Raw genomic sequence first — 19,091 nt, forward strand, 5'->3', positions numbered from 1 at the left:
CTCACTTTTATGTTTATTTCAATTATAATATTTTGAAAATTACAAGGAATGGTTTCACCAATATTCAGGTTTATAACTAAAAAAGCAACATATTGTGATACACAAAGCCAAATGTACTTAAAACAAAACATTTGTTCACTCTATCATAAACTTTATAATGTTTGATAGGTATGTTTTAATCCATTAAAAATAAAACAAAAAAGTAGTATTTTTTTCTTAAAACCGTATAACATAGTTGTTTGTTATTTATTATCCAATAATGAAATATCATTGTGACAGTATTAAGGACAAACAAATTCCTCGGGGTACTCTCCAGACGTTTGCATTCTTCAAAGGATATTGAAAACAATAATAAAGAACAAAATCGTGTTTAAAAGTAATTATAATGAACAGGTTCAGGGACTTCATCCAGAAGATAGTGCTAAGACGTTCGGTGATTCACACGACTCACATAGACTTATACCAGAACAGATAGCTAAACTTGAATTAAAAAAGACGGTGAGTAGAATTTACAAACTTCATTGTATACCAATGTCAAACATGTGCATATCTTGATTGAGATATCCGTACAGTATTGAAAATTGTGTTAACAATAGAGCTTCTAGCATATTGAGAGTGTTAAATGTCATGTGAATGTTGTTGGAAGATAAATGGAATTTAGTAATATGTGCAGTATTTACCTCATAAACTTCTTTAGAATTTTTTTTTGTTATTTCCAAGCTACGATTTTCCAGGATTTTCAGTACTATTTTAAGTCTTGTTTGAACTTACTCCTTATTAGAATAAGGGTAGTCAATTACAAAAGTTATGGCAAAAAGATATAACAACGTTTACATAATTGATTAAATTTAGAATTGGTAATAAATCCAGTTACCTACATTTATAACCAAAAGTATTTGAAAGTTACGAGTTATTTTGTTTCCTTTCTAATGTTGAACTTTATGACAAGATACATTTCTATATTGCTGAGGATAAAAATAGATATAGTGATATCTATTTATATATATCTGTAACAAATTCAGACAAATTTTTTCTTATTGTTTTTTATTAACTTTTATGGTAATCTAGATTTTTAAAAAATGTAAACAAACATATTGGTTTACTCTTAATTATCAATTGAAAGCAAGCGAAATACCAGATTTTGATTTACTTTACTGTTTTGTTTTATCCTTACAAATTTTAAATCTTGATATTAACACCATACGGCATATGCTTTCCAGGTCGAATCAGACATCAGATATAGAAATTTTGATACTGATACAGATTATCTTTGGAAAGACGGAATTGTTCCCTATAGGATATATAACATGTGTAAGTACTTCACTTTTTAAAAGCGTAAATAGTGTCACTCATTGTTTCCTATAAAATATAAAACATATCACTCGATTGATCCGGACAGTCAGGATAGTTTTACATTGCAATCCTTGTGTAATTTTGAGACAGTTTGTTGTACAAGTCGAACTATTTGAAAACCTGACGAGGAAAGGTTTTACTGGACTAACGAAAGCTATTCTTATGTAAAACCTAAGTGGTCCTGAGAATACTTTATTTGAAAAAGACCACAACATTACAAAAAGTAAAATAGCAAAAAAACAGAACTCCGTGGAAATTTCAAAACGGAAAGTCTCTTATCAAATGGCAAAATCAAAAGCTCACTCACATCAAACGAATGGAAAACAACTGTCATATTCCTGACTTGGAACAGGTATTTCTTTTGTGTAGAAAATGGTGGATGAAAACTTGTTAGCTAATCTCTCACTTGTATGACAGTCGCATCGAATTCCATTATAATGAGCAAAACAAACATACACAATAGGTGGAAATGTTACAAATTGGGTATATATATACACATGTCAGCATCTTTAAATCAAAAAAAGCGTCTGATGGTTTCGTTTTGCAATTAAAGGGTCATGTTTGCATTTAGAATGATACGAACATTTTCCTATTTTGAGAAGTACCATATTGGCAAATTTTACATATAATGGGAAGGTTAAAGTCAAATGGTGGCTCCTACACATGTGAAATAAAGAGTTCAGAATACTACCAAATATTGGCAATAAGTTTTAATAACCTGCCTGAAAATAATTGATTAATATTGAAACTAATGATTAAAATTAAAATTAACACTTCAAACTTTATGAATTTAACGCTTTTTTCTGGATTTACCTTCACCATGAATGCTCATAGCGAAAAATTTAAAAGCCAAGGATGTATAAACCCTGAAACATGTGAAGGCTATAAAACAAAAAAGGACCAAAGATAATAGCCAAATCCATCTAAATTCAACTTTGCATGAGCGAGTTAGAACCTTAGTTTCATAATAATTGTTATATTTGTACGAGGAAATTAAGAAAGGTTTGTTTTAATCATATCATTAACAAACTCATGTTCCCTTCACAAATGACTGCGACGGTGTAACGCTGTTTGATATATTGTAATCTAATCACAGACAAAACAGCTGAACTGTACGGTACTCTTTCCACATGCCAGAATATATCAACACTAGATGAAGACGACAAGAAAAGATAATATTCGAATTAGGAAAGTTATATATTGATATGACCAGGTTGGTCATGTGGTCTTGGGGGCTGGACAGAGTGCAGATAGAGTAACAAAACCGCAGGTTAAAATTCCGTAAAAACAATTTGCTTACTACAGACATGCAGATCTAACATTGTTTGGCTACATTTTAGACAAAGTATACGTCATCTGTTGTATTGATTTTCTGTTTCACTTTGTATTTCTTTTTGGAGAGGTTTTTTGATAAGATATTTGACACAACTTAATTTTTTGTCCTCTTCGTCATTAATTTGATTCACTTGAAATATGTGTAGCAGATAGACTTAATGCTTTTTTAACTTTTATTTTCTTTCAACTCTATAATATTGTCGACATCTCTTTTTATCATTGCAGCTACAAGCTCTGTAACAGTTATCGACAAAGCCATTCAACAATTCCATGACTTTACATGTATTAAATGGATATCAACCACTGATACCCTGTTTAACCCATCAGCACTTGGACACCAGAATTTCGTAACATTTATAAATGAACAGTAAGTGTGATGGAATTCATAATCATTTTTGGATGTTAATCAGAGATTTTTATTAAATGAAATTATCCAATTAGCCAAGAAATATAAACTTACGTTATAACTTATATATGAAATGCAGTTCTTCTTGTGTTTTCGTTTTTGATTGTACCATACGTTACTGAAAATTATATCAATTGTGATATGTATACATAAAATGCCTTATCCCGGCCTCGTTAACACATTATTTGTATATTGAAGGAACTAGTGTTTACTTCTTAGTAATCATGATTCTAAAGTATACATTCCTCATTTACAATACAGTGAAACCCGTCTCAACTAAACCTCGTTGGTACTTTATTCGGTTTTGGCAGATGTTCGGTTTAATCGGGTTCATAACAGATAAAATGTGATATGACTGTACTTAGGAGCATGTTTGGTTAAGACAGCTTTTCGGTTCAGACAGGTTTCACTATATATCCCCTGCTTTCATAGTATCTTTCCATTAAGAATGACTTATATTTTGGAGAAAAAATAAATAAACACAGCAATTTAGATATTTGGCAACATTATATACATTCATGGCGAAAATATGTTTAGATATTGCATTCTATTCATGGGGTTAAATTTAAACAAGCACAAATAGTTATAAAGCCTCTGGCTTTTGTTTGTCTTGTATAATTTTTAATTTCAATTCATTGATATGTTTTGGAGTTTAGTGTGACGTCCATTTTCATTGAACTAGTACACATTTTTGTTGAGGGGCCAGCTGAGGCCCGCCTTACGGGTGCGGGATTTTCCCGCTGTGTTGAAGACCTATTGGTGGCTTTCGGCTGTTTTCTGCTTTTTGGTCGGGTTGTTGTCTCTTTGACACATTCCCCATTTACATACTCAATTTTATAAAAGTATACATGTGGATATGAGTGCAAAAATGACAACACAAAATTATTTTACAATATAAAATTTAAAAACAAATGTGGATACGGCTAAACTATAGATAGTAAGACTAAATTACGTAATGCTTAGGGTTTTTTTTTACAACTTATTTCAGTATTGGAAGCTAGGGGTCCCAGCATAAATTTAACAATTTTTTTTCTACTATTAGATTTTCTGTGAGGTAATTTTTGACTCCGGAAAAATGTATTTGATTTTTTTCAAGTTTTGTCCTATAAATAAAATAAGATTGTGAAGAGAATTATCAAGTTTTAAATTTTAATATTTACTGTTTGTCTTCAATTTCTTAATAAAATATATCCCTGTTTAAAGGACTTATTATTTGTGTTTTGTTATAAATCCAATCGTCGAGTTTAATTTATCCACAAATCTTACATTTTACGGCATGTCCAACTTATGTCCTAAAATCTTCAATAGGTTCATTGCAGAAACTACATTTATCGCATTGCTTTATCTTAATTTAAGAAAAAAATGTATTTGTCCCCACGACGCTGTGTGTTATTATATATTGAATCCGATGCCGTTTTGCACTTTATGGTGTTGAAACAAATTCTGAACGTCTACCGGATCACTTTTATACTCAATCGTAAGAACCAATTGTATTCACAGCTAAGCCTAGTAATATTCTATTTCTCATAGAATACTATACATAACTTTTCCGCCTTTGTTTGATAAAAAAAAAATGTTGTTTTGAAACATGTGTACTAAATTTTAGATAATCTGTCGCTCCTTTGTATTTACTTTAAACTAAGCACTTGATAGTTTGGTGCCTGTTCAGTCTTGAAATGCATAGAATTTGGTTCTTGCTAATAAATAAGTATACCAAAAGCTCGGCTTATATATCCTTATGATAGTAATTTACCATTTTAACAAACTGCATTAGTTGAAAAATGTAACATCTTCCTCGAAAAATTTAATAAAATTTTATTTCATATCCAATCTGTTGAAAAAAAACCTTATTTTGCTGTATGCTTAAATCTACAAAGATTCACTTGTTTTCCAATCCCAATAAAATTGTCATTTTGTAATGTTTACGTTATTATTTTCTAAAATAAAATATTGTTTACACTAAATCTGCAAAGAGCCTATAGTCGACGCAATATGAGGAAAAAAAACACGTGTTTTAAGGGTTTCACGGACTAATTTTGAAATCCAATTCTAACATGTTTATGTATATGTCGTCAACATAAATTAAGTAAGAGACAACAGACGTATACCGAAAACCCAAAACCAGTAAATCTATTTTAAACATACAATACAGGACTAATAAAACTAGGGAAATCACATGAACCTCAATCGGAGCATATGGTTGAATCAAAAGAATACACGTCTTAGGCTTTGCAAGTATCAACCGTGAAGCAAATTCAATCTCAGTCTAATAACGCTGAAGAATTAATCGAAACAATGCTGATCTCCGTCATTATTTCCATTGACAAGTATCAAATGCTGGATTTCCAATAAAGCGATCTATACAATACTCAAAATAGACTCGGTGAAAACGAAATATGTGCCTGCTGTAGGTCATTCTTATCCTTATCCCTTTTAAAAACAAAACATAACAAATTAAAGCAATAGAAACAAAAACAAAAAACAACCTCATCATGTTGACCCTTACAATTTCTTTTACAAGAAATATTTACCACAGTCTTTGGTCTAATAAGAAATATTTACCACAGTCTTTGGTCTAAAAAGAAATATTTACCACAGTCTTTGGTCTAATAAAAAATATTTACCACAGTCGTTGGTCTGATAAGAAATATTTACCACAGTCTTTGGTCTAATAAGAAATATTTACCACAGTCTTTGGTCTAATAAGAAATATTAACCACAGTCTTTGGTCTAATAAGAAATATTAACCACAGTCTTTGGTCTAATAAGAAATATTTACCACAGTCTTTGGTCTAATAAGAAATATTTACCACAGTCGTTGGTCTAATAAAAAATATTTACCACAGTCGTTGGTCTAATAAGAAATATTTACCACAGTCTTTGGTCTAATAAGTAATATTTACCACAGTCTTTGGTCTAATAAGAAATATTTACCACAGTCTTTGGTCTAATAAGAAATATTTACCACAGTCTTTGGTCTAATAAGAAATATTTACCACAGTCGTTGGTCTAAAAAGAAATATTTACCACAGTCTTTGGTCTAAAAAGAAATATTTACCACAGTCTTTGGTCTAATAAGAAATATTTACCACAGTCGTTGGTCTAATAAGAAATATTTACCACAGTCTTTGGTCTAATAAGAAATATTTACCACAGTCTTTGGTCTAATAAGAAATATTTACCACAGTCTTTGGTCTAATAAGAAATATTTACCACAGTGTTTAGTCTAATTAGTGATATTTGCATTCTATATATTTTAAGTATTGTATTTATTTAATTTTTAGAGGTTGTTGGTCCTATGTAGGCAATGTTTTTCTTAATGGACAGTACCTAAGCTTACAAGAACCAGGTTGTGTTAGTGTAAGTATGTCTTTTTTATACATACATGTTTACTAGTTACTTTATTGTTGGTCGGCCTGAAACATTCCAACTTTTCAGGAGATCGACTTTGCATTTGCAGATAAAATTATAAATTAAGATATTTAAGCTTACGTAAAATCAGTTTTAATATAGTCATTTAGAAAGATTTGGACGATTATCGAAAGGACCTCATCACTGTCCATGACACTAGAACCTATATTTTTACATTTAGATGTAATATAACAATCATTTTTGCACGATGGCGTCAGAAATATTCTCATGTAACGTCAAAATGTAAAGGAGACGTCTGAAATGATATGTACTGCTTGACAAATAGCTTTAAAGTGTACATAGATAAGAAATTAAAAATAGATCTTATTTTATTCCAGTTGGCTTAGTGATTTCAAAAATCTTTTCTGGTGAAATACACATTTGTTCCTATAGATGCAATACATATAATCTTTGTCATAAGAAAGAAACTATGAATTTAATCCATTCCTACCAAAACTTGTATAAACTGGTCAGGAGCCTTGGTAAAACATAACTTTAAAAAAAAAAATTTTTAGTAACAGTAGCTTTTTTTGTTCGTAGGCAGGAGACAGTCTTCCTTAAAACATAGAAGCAGTTGATTACCAACACGCCGATTCTTGATTTTGATACCTTCACTTAGAAAGATAAGAGAATCGTCGATTCATTCCGGTTTTGATATTGAATATGTGTTTTGAAACTTTTTGATTAACACATTTGTGTTAAAAATTGAATCATTTTGATATCTTTAAAGTTCTCTTTGATAAAATTGTCGTTCATTTTAAAGTTTATTGTATACGTTAAGTGGAAATGTTTGGTCAATCTTGAAGATTTTATTGAAAAATTGATTGTTTACAGAATAATAACTGAATAAACGTGAACTGCCTAACTCTTTAGTTTTTACCATGGCAGTTGATTGTTTTCAGAATGATAACTAAATAAACGTGAACTGCCTAACTCTTTAGTTTTTTCCATGGCAGTTGAACACAAAATCTGTAACACTGACAATCATTACCCTACCTGGGGACTGTCGATGTGTTGACATGCATACTAGTAGTAGTGTCGCAAAATTGACAATCCAAAATATTGTAAACCAACTTATTTTCGCGGATACTTTACTTTGCGTCTAGCCCTTACCAGCCCATTTCGCGGCGACTTAATTTCGCAATTTTGAAATTTGATTGGTGTAGTAAAGAAAGATCCAAGTTTTACACTTTCGCGACGATTTATATTTGCATTATTTTTCTACTCGCGAAAATTAGTTGATTTACAGTAATTTTCTGCACTTGAGTGACATGGCTATAACATCTTATATTTGTCCATGCAATATACGTAGTTTGAAAGGAATGATCCATTTAACTCTGTTTGCACATATATGGAGTTGAATAATGACTTTTATTTCCAGTTAGATAATTTAAACTTTATCGTACTTTGGATTATTTGAAGGTACTCTTAACTAATAATAATTTCTAGTAGTTGAACTAGTGATCAACACTTTAATATGAAAGACGTACATGTATTTGTGTTTAATCATGTTTATACAAGTTAATAAATTTCTAATTTTACATCAAATTTTGTGCTTTTAATTTTTCTTTTTCAATAATTCTCAAGTTTAAATTAATGATAAACTCATTATAGATACCAGGATTGAAATTTTGTATTTGCGCCAGACGCGCGTTTCGTCTACAAAAGACTCATCAGTGACGCTCGAATCAACAAAAGTTAAAAAAAACAAATAAAGTACGAAGTTGAAGAGCATTGAGGACCAAAAATTCCTAAAAGTTTTGCCAAATGCAGCTAAGGTAATCTATTCCTGAGGTAGAAAAGCCTTAGTATTTCAAAAATGTAAAGTTAATTTATAATTATGACCGTATCAATGATAATTCATGTCAACACAGAAGAAATTAATACATCTTTTGTAGGTCAGTACAGCTGTGCATGAAATGTTACATGCAATGGGAGGACATCACGAACAATCTAGAAGTGATCGTGATAATTACGTAACAATTGAATGGCCAAACGTACAGCAAAGGTGGAATGGACTGACATGGGTGAGAAATAACAACATGGAGAAGTATAACACACAAGACAATAACCCTTATGATGCAGAATCATCTATGCAGTATAGTTTGTTTGTAAGTATTCAGTACAGAACAAAACAGAAGACTGTAACATATAAAAAAGATATGTGGACTATTGTGGCGATTCATGAATAGCACCTCACAAGTCAAAAGATATCTCAAGGTTAATATATAGTCCTCAACAGGGTTCGGAGCTATTTGTTCACCTCTTACTCGTCTGAGGTTAGAAATATTGTGAACACTTTTTACAGACACTGTCAAAGAGCTGTCATCAACACCAAATAAACAGAACATTAAGAAAGACTTGAAGCAACTTGAGTTATCTATTAAAGATTATGTAATCAATGAAGCTGTTGTAAAAGAGAGAGGAAAAACCATAATATATATATAAATTATAAATGTGAGTTTTAGGTTCTCTGGCTTAAATAATGTTCTTAAAATTAAAATGTTAAAATAAGTATACTTATTTTTGCAGTAGCATACTATGATGTCATTTTAATCAAACAGTATGAGAAATGTACTGTATAAAAATAAGTAAAATGAAGATGAAAGTGGTGACATTATAAATTCTGAAATAGATTTAATTGTATACCTGTTAATTACATTAAATCCTGTAATTGGCACGATTATCCAGAACACAACCTCTAACTAATCACTAGTGTACATACGTTCTACAGAAATAAAGAGAATCAATCACTGTCATTAACACCAAATTCTCAAAAAAAACAACAAAACATTTAAGATGTCACGTTAAAGACAACAACTGAACATACTGACGTGGGACAGGCACATTAATATCAGACGGGGTCATATTTTTTTCTGATCTCAAAACTCTCTCTTTTCAATTTTTATCAATGAACTAACATGACTTACATAAAAGAACAAACCATACAAATCATTGTAAGAAAAGCACTTAGCACTTATATAATAGTATAATAGATAACAAAAACGCAAAGTTATTAACATATTATTTCGTAAAAAAGAATGCACGCAATTTATATAGCTTATAACGCATATAGTAAATAGAAATCACATGGAAACGAAAGCCTGGTCAAGGATCCTCAATGCATACACAGCAGCGTTTATCTATTATCACACATAACAGGTGCAGCTAGAGTATCACTCACTTATACTTCCGGAGTAGTTGAGACTACTCCTTGCTTTTGGTGTGGTTTATATGGCTCAAACTATAATTTTTCGTGTAGTGTTGTGTGAACAGTTGCTGTATATGTATACGCATATATTATCAATATATCACATGGTAAAGAAAGCCTGGTCAAGGCCTCTTTAAGCATACAAAGCATCGGTTTCCTATTATCACACATGACAGGTGCAACTAGTGTAGCAGTGACTGCTTATCCTTCCGGAGCACCTGAGTACAATCTTGGCTTTCGGTGTGATTTGTATGGTTCTATCTATATCTTTCCGTGTAGTATTGTGTGGACTGTTGCTTTACAGGTATACTAATTCGATATGAATTGGAATTTTCTTGTACTGGACTTTTTTGCTCTCTTTCATTTGGTAGGCTTTTTCCACGAATGGCAAACAAACTATCAAGTTTAAAGATCAAAGATTAGAGTTTTTGGCTGATTCAGCTGATGGTCTAGAGTTCTATGATATACAAGATGTTACAGATGCATATAAATGTGCAGGTAAGTGAAGAAATTTTCAAAGAACTATGTGTCCAATCTTGAAGGAATCTATTCAATAATTGGAAAGACCTTACACAGAGTTTATGTACGCATGTAAGCACTTACTGTAATGTCAATTACAGAAGTTCTCTGTATTACCATTTGTATCCATGAAACATTTCGGAACTGGACGTTAAGCAAACAACAAACAATCTATCGATGCTGCCATAATTTTCGCTATAGTATTAATACTGTAACTGAAAATTCAAGCCAAAGATATCAAAGTTTTTTTTTATTTACACATACAGATTTCTCAGAAAAGATTTGCAATATCTTTACATTTCATGTCTGATTTCTCAAAAAGTTGGATTTTATCATCATGCATACAAAACAGCAATACCGAAACCGTCATTTGATACACCTTATTCAGGTCAGATGTTAACACTGGTTTACTTGATGGCAGACAGAAATTTAGTACCTGTTTACCTGAAAATGTACTGATAAGTCTTTTTGAAGTTGATGTTCATTTTCAACTGGTTTGCAAGTAAACATATTATAAAGATTATGAATTCTGATGCTGAAATGTTTTTGAAATTCATTTGAATAAAATAAAGTTAAGTCTACATAATTCTTATATGTGTAGATGGTGTAAATTTCAAATTCAAAAGAATTGATCTCAGTTCTTTTCACATATTGATGAAACAAGCAAACAAACTACTAAAACGTTACGTTATTTCGAATATTTTCCAAAAGTACCGGGTTTTTACATTTCCCGTCATTCTCTGAATTCTATCAATGAAAAAGTCAACTGATGGTATTAGAAAGACATAATTTTTTGCTCACCTGGCCCGAAGGGCCACGTGAGCTTTTCTCATCACTTGGCGTCCGTCGTCCGTCGTCCGGCGTCGTCCGTCGTCGTCCGGCGTCGTCCGTCGTCGTCCAGCGTCGTCCGTCGTCGGCGTTAACTTTTTACATTTTGAACTTCTTCTAGAGAACCACTGAATGGAATGAAACCAAACATGGCATGAATGTTCCTTATGAGGTGCTGACCAAGTGTTGTTACTTTGTAGCGGATCCATCATCCAAGATGGCCGCCAGCGGGGGACTTAGTTTAACATAGGACCCTATGGGAAATGCATACAAATGTCTTCTTTTAGAGAACCACTGAATGGAATGAAACCAAACATGGCATGAATGTTTCTTATGAGGTGCTGACCAAGTGTTGTTACTTTGTAGCGGATCCATCATCCAAGATGGCCGCCAGCGGGGGACTTAGTTTAACATAGGACCCTATGGGAAATGCATACAACTGTCTTCTTTTAGAGAACCACTGAATGCAATGAAACCAAACATGGCATGAATGTTTCTTATGAGGTGCTGACCAAGTGTTGTTACTTTGAAGCCGATCCATAATCCAAGATGGCCGCCAGCGGGGGACTAAGTTTAACATAGGACCCTAAGGGAAATACATACAAATGTCTTCTTTTAGAGAACCACTGAATGGAATGAAACCAAACATGGTATGAATGTTCCTTATGAGGTGCTGACCAAGTGTTGTTACTATGAAGCTGATCCATAATCCAAGATGGCCGCCAGCAGGGGACTTAGTTTAACATTGGACCCTATGGGAAATACATACAAATGTCTTCTTTTAGAGAACCACTGAATGGAATGAAACCAAACATGGCATGAATGTTTCTTATGAGGTGCTGACCGAGTGTTGTTACTTTAAAGCCGATCCATAATCCAAGATGGCCGCCAGCGGGGGACTTAGTTTAACATGGGACCCTATGGGAAATACATTCAAATGTCTTCTTTTAGAGAACCACTGAATGGAATAAAAGCAAACATGGCATGAATGTTCCTTATGAGGTGCTGACCAAGTGTTGTTACTTTGAAGCCGATCCGTAATCCAAGATGGCTGCCAGCAGGGGACTTAGTTTAACATAGGACCCTATGGGAAATACATACAAATGTCTTCTTTTAGAGAACCACTGAATGCAATGAAACCAAACATGGCATGAATGTTCCTTATGAGGTGCTGACCAAGTGTTGTTACTATGAAGCTGATCCATAATCTAAGATGGCCGCCAGCGGAGGACTTAGTTTAACATAGGACCCTATGAGAAATACGTACAAATGTTTTCTTTTTAGAGAACCATTGAATGGAATGAAACCAAACATGGCATGCATGTTCCTTTTGAGGTGCTGACCAAGTGTTGTTACTTTGAAGCTGATCCTTCGTCCATTATGGCTGCCAGATAAGGCCAATGTTTAACAAAGGATCCTATGGACAATACATACAAATGTCTTCTTTTAGAGAACCACATACTGAATGGATTGAAACCAAACATGGCATGAATGTTCCTTATGAGGTTCTGATTAAGTTTTGTTACTTTGAAGCTGATCCTTCATCCATGATGGCCGCCAATGGGGGGGGGGGGACTTCCTTTAACATAAGAACCTATGGGAAATACATACAAATGCTTCTTCTAGAGGTGCACTGAATGGAATGAAACCAAAACATGGCATAAATGTTTCTTATGAGGTGCTGATTAAGTATTGCTACTTTGTTGCCGATTTACTGTTCAAGATGGCCACCAGGATTTTTTATTAAATTACAGGACCAATATTCAACCAAATTTGGCCTCACTCATTATTAGGGTATCTGTTATGATTTTAATCTACTTTTACATGATTTCCAAAACCAAAGTAGAATCAGGTGAGCGACACAGGCTCTTGAGAGCTTCTAGTTTTTCATAGAAATGTAAACAATCAGAAAAATGTATGATAACAAGGAAATAAGGTATGATTGTCAATGAGATAACTTTTCATAGTCTAAAGAACAGAGATGTGAACAATAACAGGTAACCGGGCGAACTTCGTCAATAAGCAAATCTCAGATTGCTGTACCAATATTATGACTATTTTATTTATTATGTCTGTTTTGTTCACGCATCGTTGTAAATATAACGGAATTTGATGAGACTGCCGTACAAGTGAGAGGTTTAGCGCTATAAAACCAGGTTCAATCCACCATTTTCTACATTTGAAAATGCCTCTACCAAGTCAGGAATATGACAGTTGTTGTTCATTCGTTTGATGTGTTTTGTCATTTGATATTACCATGTGATTAGGGACTTTTCCGATTGAATTGTCCTCGGAGTTCAGTATTTTTGTGATTTTCTTTATACTAAAACAATAAACGAAAATCAATGTTGGCAGACAGCAGCCTACGACAACCACTTAATAACATGTTCCTAGATATGCACAGTCACATACAGATGGGGATTTACATGTTAGTGAGCGCTCAAGCCTTCCCTAACCCGGAACAGGTGTGTTACAGTGCAAACAACTGAACAAACTGTACAAATCATTTGAAACGGGATAAACTCATCAGATCGGTACTAATCACAAAAACCAATAACAAAAAGACAAAAGACATTACGTACCGACGTAAGAGTACTCGCAGTTACGGTAAGATAGTTCAGAGCCTATTTTCAAGTAATAGATAAATCTTGTTTTCTCAGATAATTATCGAAATCACCTCAACTCCAACAAACCTATCTTTGAAAAAGACTTCTTTAATAATGTGAGATAAACATGACCATGCTACAGTATAAGTATCGACAAGATGTACGACTATAGTTGATAAGTGTCTTTTGCAATATGGAAAGGCATATCACGCTATCCGCTGACGTCATACTCCTTAAAGGATGTAGTGTTAGATCAAAGAAACCAAATGCAGGCATGTGTTAACCATTTGGATGTTTTGCCACAAAATATATTGCCCTCGGACTATCGCCAGTTGCCTTCATTGGCTTACAATGCCAACAATTGCAATTGAAAAAAGGGATAAACAATATTAAAATATTTAAAATGTCTATTTTTTGTTTTTATAAACAATGTCAATAAAAACACTTTTAAGACAAATGTAATTAATTGATATATTTTTGTTATAATGTCTTATATTTAGATCACTGCACTAACAGACCTAACTGTCAGAATGGCGGTTTCGTCAATTTCCAATGCACATGTACTTGTCCAGAACACCTGACTGGTGCTACCTGTGAACAAACGGTCTCAAATAGTCGTAAGTATCCAGTTAACTCCTATGAATAATGTTGAATACAATAAATGCTTTAAATACTGAAATAAATTAGTATTTAGATTGAAATAATAACAGTTTATTTTTCTAATCGCTTGTTTGAATAAGGAGCCTCCGTAGTATACCGATGATAAATACTGGGAGAATCGTATGAAATTCAGACGACAATGGTGTTTGAATATGCTACATCTGTACAAGAGAAGATAATTCCATAAAAGTGGAGAAATACCGCCGATCGTAGAGAAAAAAAAGTTTGGACGATTTCATACTAATTAAATTGTTTATTTTCCAATCAAAGGGAACGTACGCCCTCCATGCACCGTTGTGTATTTAGGTGAAAGTTCAAAATAATATTGCATAAGAAATAGTTGACTTTCTGGGCGAAAATAATTAACGATTTATTCATACACAAAAACTACTCCAACAGAATTATAAGGTAGATCGATTGAAATCGACAGTGTATACGTTTCATAATCAACATCAGGGATTTGGCTTACCGATACAATCTCTCGTTTCCTCAACTCGCTAGCAACGTAATTTCGCGGCCTTAGATCTGCAAATAATATTAATTCGATGTTCAAAATTCTATACTTTATACTGAAGCTTTACAGACAGAATAAGAAGTAGCTAGCGTCAGCTTATAACTTCTCGTTCCGTTATATATATGATGTTCGTTCACTTAATTATTCAAAGTTTGGTGGCTTTTTTCAGCGAACCCATCTCATCGAACTTGAAATAAAAGATACCAAAGATATAGTTAAGTCTGCATGAAATCGTGAATAATATAGATAAGGGTTGTTTGAGAACCAAACTTTTTAGATCTCCTATTGTGATATTTCTTTTTTCGAAGCAAAATTCCAGCAGCGCCTGCATATTGAGTATGTACCTTCCAGTTGATATTATATTCCAGTGCTAGCATTTCCGATTAAAATTCACTCAATCAATGGTCTGCCATATTTATGATTATGTCGATATTAAAACGCAGTATAACGAGTCATATACATACCGAATTTTACAAAGATTCGACATACCGCCCAATCACATTTTTATCGCCTGACTATTGATAAATTAATACTACTAGGGAATGTTTAACAAGCTTGACTACACATGAGGGTCTCGCACGGTCGGTTGGAAAATTGTATGGTTATTTTTGCAATGTCCAGGTTTTGATCAGGAGTTTTGTTTAATACTATTTAATATATCTGTAGGGGTTAAATCTATTTCCAGCGTAAAAATCTGAATCCTTTCATCAGAAATACGTGCAAAGACGTCACGTTACTCATATCTGTGGCCATTTGTCCTACCTCAAAATTTGTGTCTTTGTCTCCGATGTTTGCCTTGTTTCGTCATTTCACTCACATTGGTGGCCATTATTTTTTTCAAATCCGTGTGTTTTCTCCGATGTTTGCCCCGTTTCGTCATTTCACTCACATTGCTGGCCATTATTTTTTTCAAATCCGTGTCCTTTTTATAATAAAGACTTTCAGCAATGAGCTGTGACTTGGGACGACAAGGTACAAATACAATGTAACAGGGTTGACATGATGGCGAGCTCTTAACCTTCTCCTCACCCGGGACCGTGGTTTAAGAAAACACTTTGAAAATCAGTTGGAAACTGCTTGACTATTCAGACTGGCACAAATCTCGAAAATCAATATAATTTAAAATTAAAACTGTCCATAGCTTGATTTGCCAGAATTGAATATTTATCCAAATGATTGGTGTAAGAGTCCTGAAATATTTCTTAGGAAATCTGTTGTCTCTGAAATGCTCTACTAGTTCAGTATTCAGCAAAGATATGACGACAAAAACATTTTTCATGCTCCTCGATGAAGTTTTACTAATTTTTAAATCAACACATACTTAGGTGACATAGGACAGGGCACGACTTGTTTAAAAGGACACAGTTTAGAAAGGACATAGATTTGTGACATCTATGACACAATATAAGATTGGCACAAAATAAATCTGAGGAAACGAGACAGATTTGAGTCTTAACATAGATTTGACTCGACATATCTGATTCTCTTTAAAGTTTGATTCATACATTACAAATGGCTTTCTGCTATTTGGCTTACATGAACACTTATGTATATTTGCAAATTTGCATATGGTGTATCAAATTGATTCACGAATCCTTTAATTGTGTATTTTAGATTATTTGTAGCTAATACGCGATACAATGAAACGAAAAAAGACTTACATTATTAACAATTAAAAGAAAAAAAAATATCATTAAAACGACATTATTTAAGCGATCTTAAAAATATTAGGGTAAATGTATATTCGGTTAGGCGTTGACTACAAAACAATAAATATTGATTCTTATAGAAACGTGTGGTGGTGTTATCACCCTTGGGGTAGGAGAGGAAAGATTCATCCAATCACCAAACTATCCAGCTAACTATCCAACAGGGCTAGAATGTACCTGGTTAATAAAGGTAAGAATTGCCATCTGATGAAATCACTAATCTTTATTTACAACCAAGTATACCACTGGTGTAGAGTGAAAATGTTTAAAGATGACTGTTATAATTGATAGCACAAATGTATAAAATGTATAAAAAAATAACGTAACTTTAAAAACAGAAAAATATGAAAGTTCCTTGTCCTTGTTTTGAGATATAATCTATTGAAAATTTGGCGGGAAATGATCCTCTCTAGATTGTTCATACATCTAACATTGACATCTTTTCACTTTTAAAAATTATGAAAAAAACAAGGATTTCAAAAGATTTTCAAAAATGGCCTTTTAAACTTTATGTAATAAAATTTGAAAAAATGTGGAAGCATTAGAGGGCAAAATTGTTATTGGCACTACATGGATAAAACTAGAGGATTCCAAATATCTGACAAAAAGTAACAAACAAGAGAAGGGTACATCCTAAAGATTTAAGAAAAAAGTAAAATAACATAAACTCCGAACTCCAAGGAATTGACACCTCTTGAAATCAAACTGTAAAGCTAATTGTCACACAAGAACATAGAGTTTGGTTATTGAAGGATTTTCTTCAGGTGAGATCTTAAAACTATCCGACATATTATCCTACAGATCTAGAGTATACCTAGTTTAAAAAGTATTTTCGACTGGTGAAATTACAATACTATTCAAAGAAACCAGCGTGTATCTTATTAGGTAAGATTTGTCAATCGGCTTAAAACCAAACTATCAAACTATCAAGCATGACTAAAATGTACTCAAATAGATTTCTGCTTCACCAGAATTGATTCAATATTACCCATTTGCAGGATATTTTACAAAATACTGTTGCCGGGACAGAGATGCATGATAATACTTTTCCAAGAGCAATCTTTTATCATTCTTTTGTTTGTTTTAAATGAAATACTTGAATATGCATATTCAGGATCACAAACGGTTTGCGCCTAACAAAATCAGTTATTGTGTGTCTATTTTTTTTTTATATTAAATAATTATTTTTTTATTAAGAAATGCATTTTTTTTTATTGAGCAATTTCAATATAAACTTTATCGTTTAACTACTTAGTGTAGTTAGTGTATGAATAAGTAATGTGTAATATAAAAAACATCCCATATTTTATATTAAACGTGTAAGGACCATATACACTGAGGTAAACGATCCAAATTTGCCAACTTTTTCAGTTTTCTATTTGAAAATAAAGAGTTCCATTTCAATTGTTTGATTTCAAACAGGTATACGCCTGTACTCCATTTGATATATTTACAATCTAGTGTAATCAATGCAGTTCCATTAAATTATAGTTAGTTAATTTTAAAGCTTTCTTGAAGCATTCCAGGTGGTGTATATTTTACATTACTTTTAGGGAACTGCTAATAATATAGTTCGAGCTTCAGTACAGTACATGGATATATCTTCTGATGCTGCATGCAATCATTGGTTGGAGTATAGATATAATTTATTGGGACAGAAAGGCCCAAAGTGAGTATTCAACACTGTAATTAAATCTTTGAATATTGTTTTTATTGGTGTAAATATTGATCTTGTTATCAGTAAATTAAAACCATACTTAATAGTACACATATGTACTTTCACGGTACTACAATCTGTCGATACTTATAGTTTGACATTGCACAAGGGCATGTTTTTCTCTGACTGTTAATGACGTCTTTATACTAAATCCATTGGATGTTGGATGTGTACTGATTGATATTTTAGTCTTAGATACATGATTTTTTTCATAAGTTGTTATTGACTTTGAACTAGCTGTCAGTAACTGGGCAGTACTCTCATATCTGTACTTAGTGTCTTTTTGTTTTTGGGATGTATAAGTACCCGTCCACGTCCACTTTGTGTTTTTGTTAGATGTATTTATATTTGTATCCATCTGATGAGTTAAGCCTTTTTCAACTGATTTTTATAGTTTGTTGTTATGTTGTACTACACCACTGCCCCAGATTAGGGGAGGGTTGAGCGCGCTACATTCTTTATGTGCCTACCCAACTCAGGGGCCTGTAGTCCAGTTGTTGGCGTTGGTTCATGTCTGTCATATTAGTTTTTCGTATACTGTTTTGTTATAAATTAGACCGTTAGTTTTCTCAATTGAGTAGTTTCATATTTTCCATGTCGGGACCTTTTACAACCGACAATACGGTATGGGTTTTTCTCATTATTGAAGACCGTACGGTTGCATATAATTGCTTAAATCCACTTCATTTGAACTTTGGTGGATAGTTGTCTCATTGGCAATCATACCACATCTCTTTATCTTTATATTGTTGGTTGGAGTATGGGTATACTTTATCAGGACAAAAAAGTTCCAAAGCGAGTATTGTTGATTGAAGTATACAT

General features: G+C 32.8%; 1 protein-coding gene across 4 annotated transcripts in view; it reads left to right on the forward strand.

The window, feature by feature from the left end:
* LOC127723031 (MAM and LDL-receptor class A domain-containing protein 2-like) overlaps positions 1 to 19,091 on the forward strand; it is an 87,844-nt gene that overhangs the window by 26,487 nt on the left and 42,266 nt on the right. For all 4 annotated transcript variants that reach the window (XR_007991809.1, XM_052229445.1, XM_052229443.1 and 1 more), the window contains exons 7-15: positions 394 to 498; positions 1,221 to 1,311; positions 2,914 to 3,055; positions 6,379 to 6,454; positions 8,404 to 8,616; positions 10,088 to 10,214; positions 14,170 to 14,286; positions 16,633 to 16,742; positions 18,106 to 18,221. Coding sequence is in view for 3 of the 4 variants with exons in the window: in XM_052229445.1 (XP_052085405.1) it covers positions 394 to 498; positions 1,221 to 1,311; positions 2,914 to 3,055; positions 6,379 to 6,454; positions 8,404 to 8,616; positions 10,088 to 10,214; positions 14,170 to 14,286; positions 16,633 to 16,742; positions 18,106 to 18,221 (1,097 nt within the window). In the remaining variant the exon portion in view is untranslated. The remainder of the gene's footprint in view (positions 1 to 393; positions 499 to 1,220; positions 1,312 to 2,913; positions 3,056 to 6,378; positions 6,455 to 8,403; positions 8,617 to 10,087; positions 10,215 to 14,169; positions 14,287 to 16,632; positions 16,743 to 18,105; positions 18,222 to 19,091) is intronic.

This window comes from Mytilus californianus, unplaced genomic scaffold (assembly GCF_021869535.1).
Source record: "Mytilus californianus isolate M0D057914Y unplaced genomic scaffold, xbMytCali1.0.p SCAF_13, whole genome shotgun sequence".
NCBI lineage: Eukaryota > Metazoa > Mollusca > Bivalvia > Mytilida > Mytilidae > Mytilus > Mytilus californianus.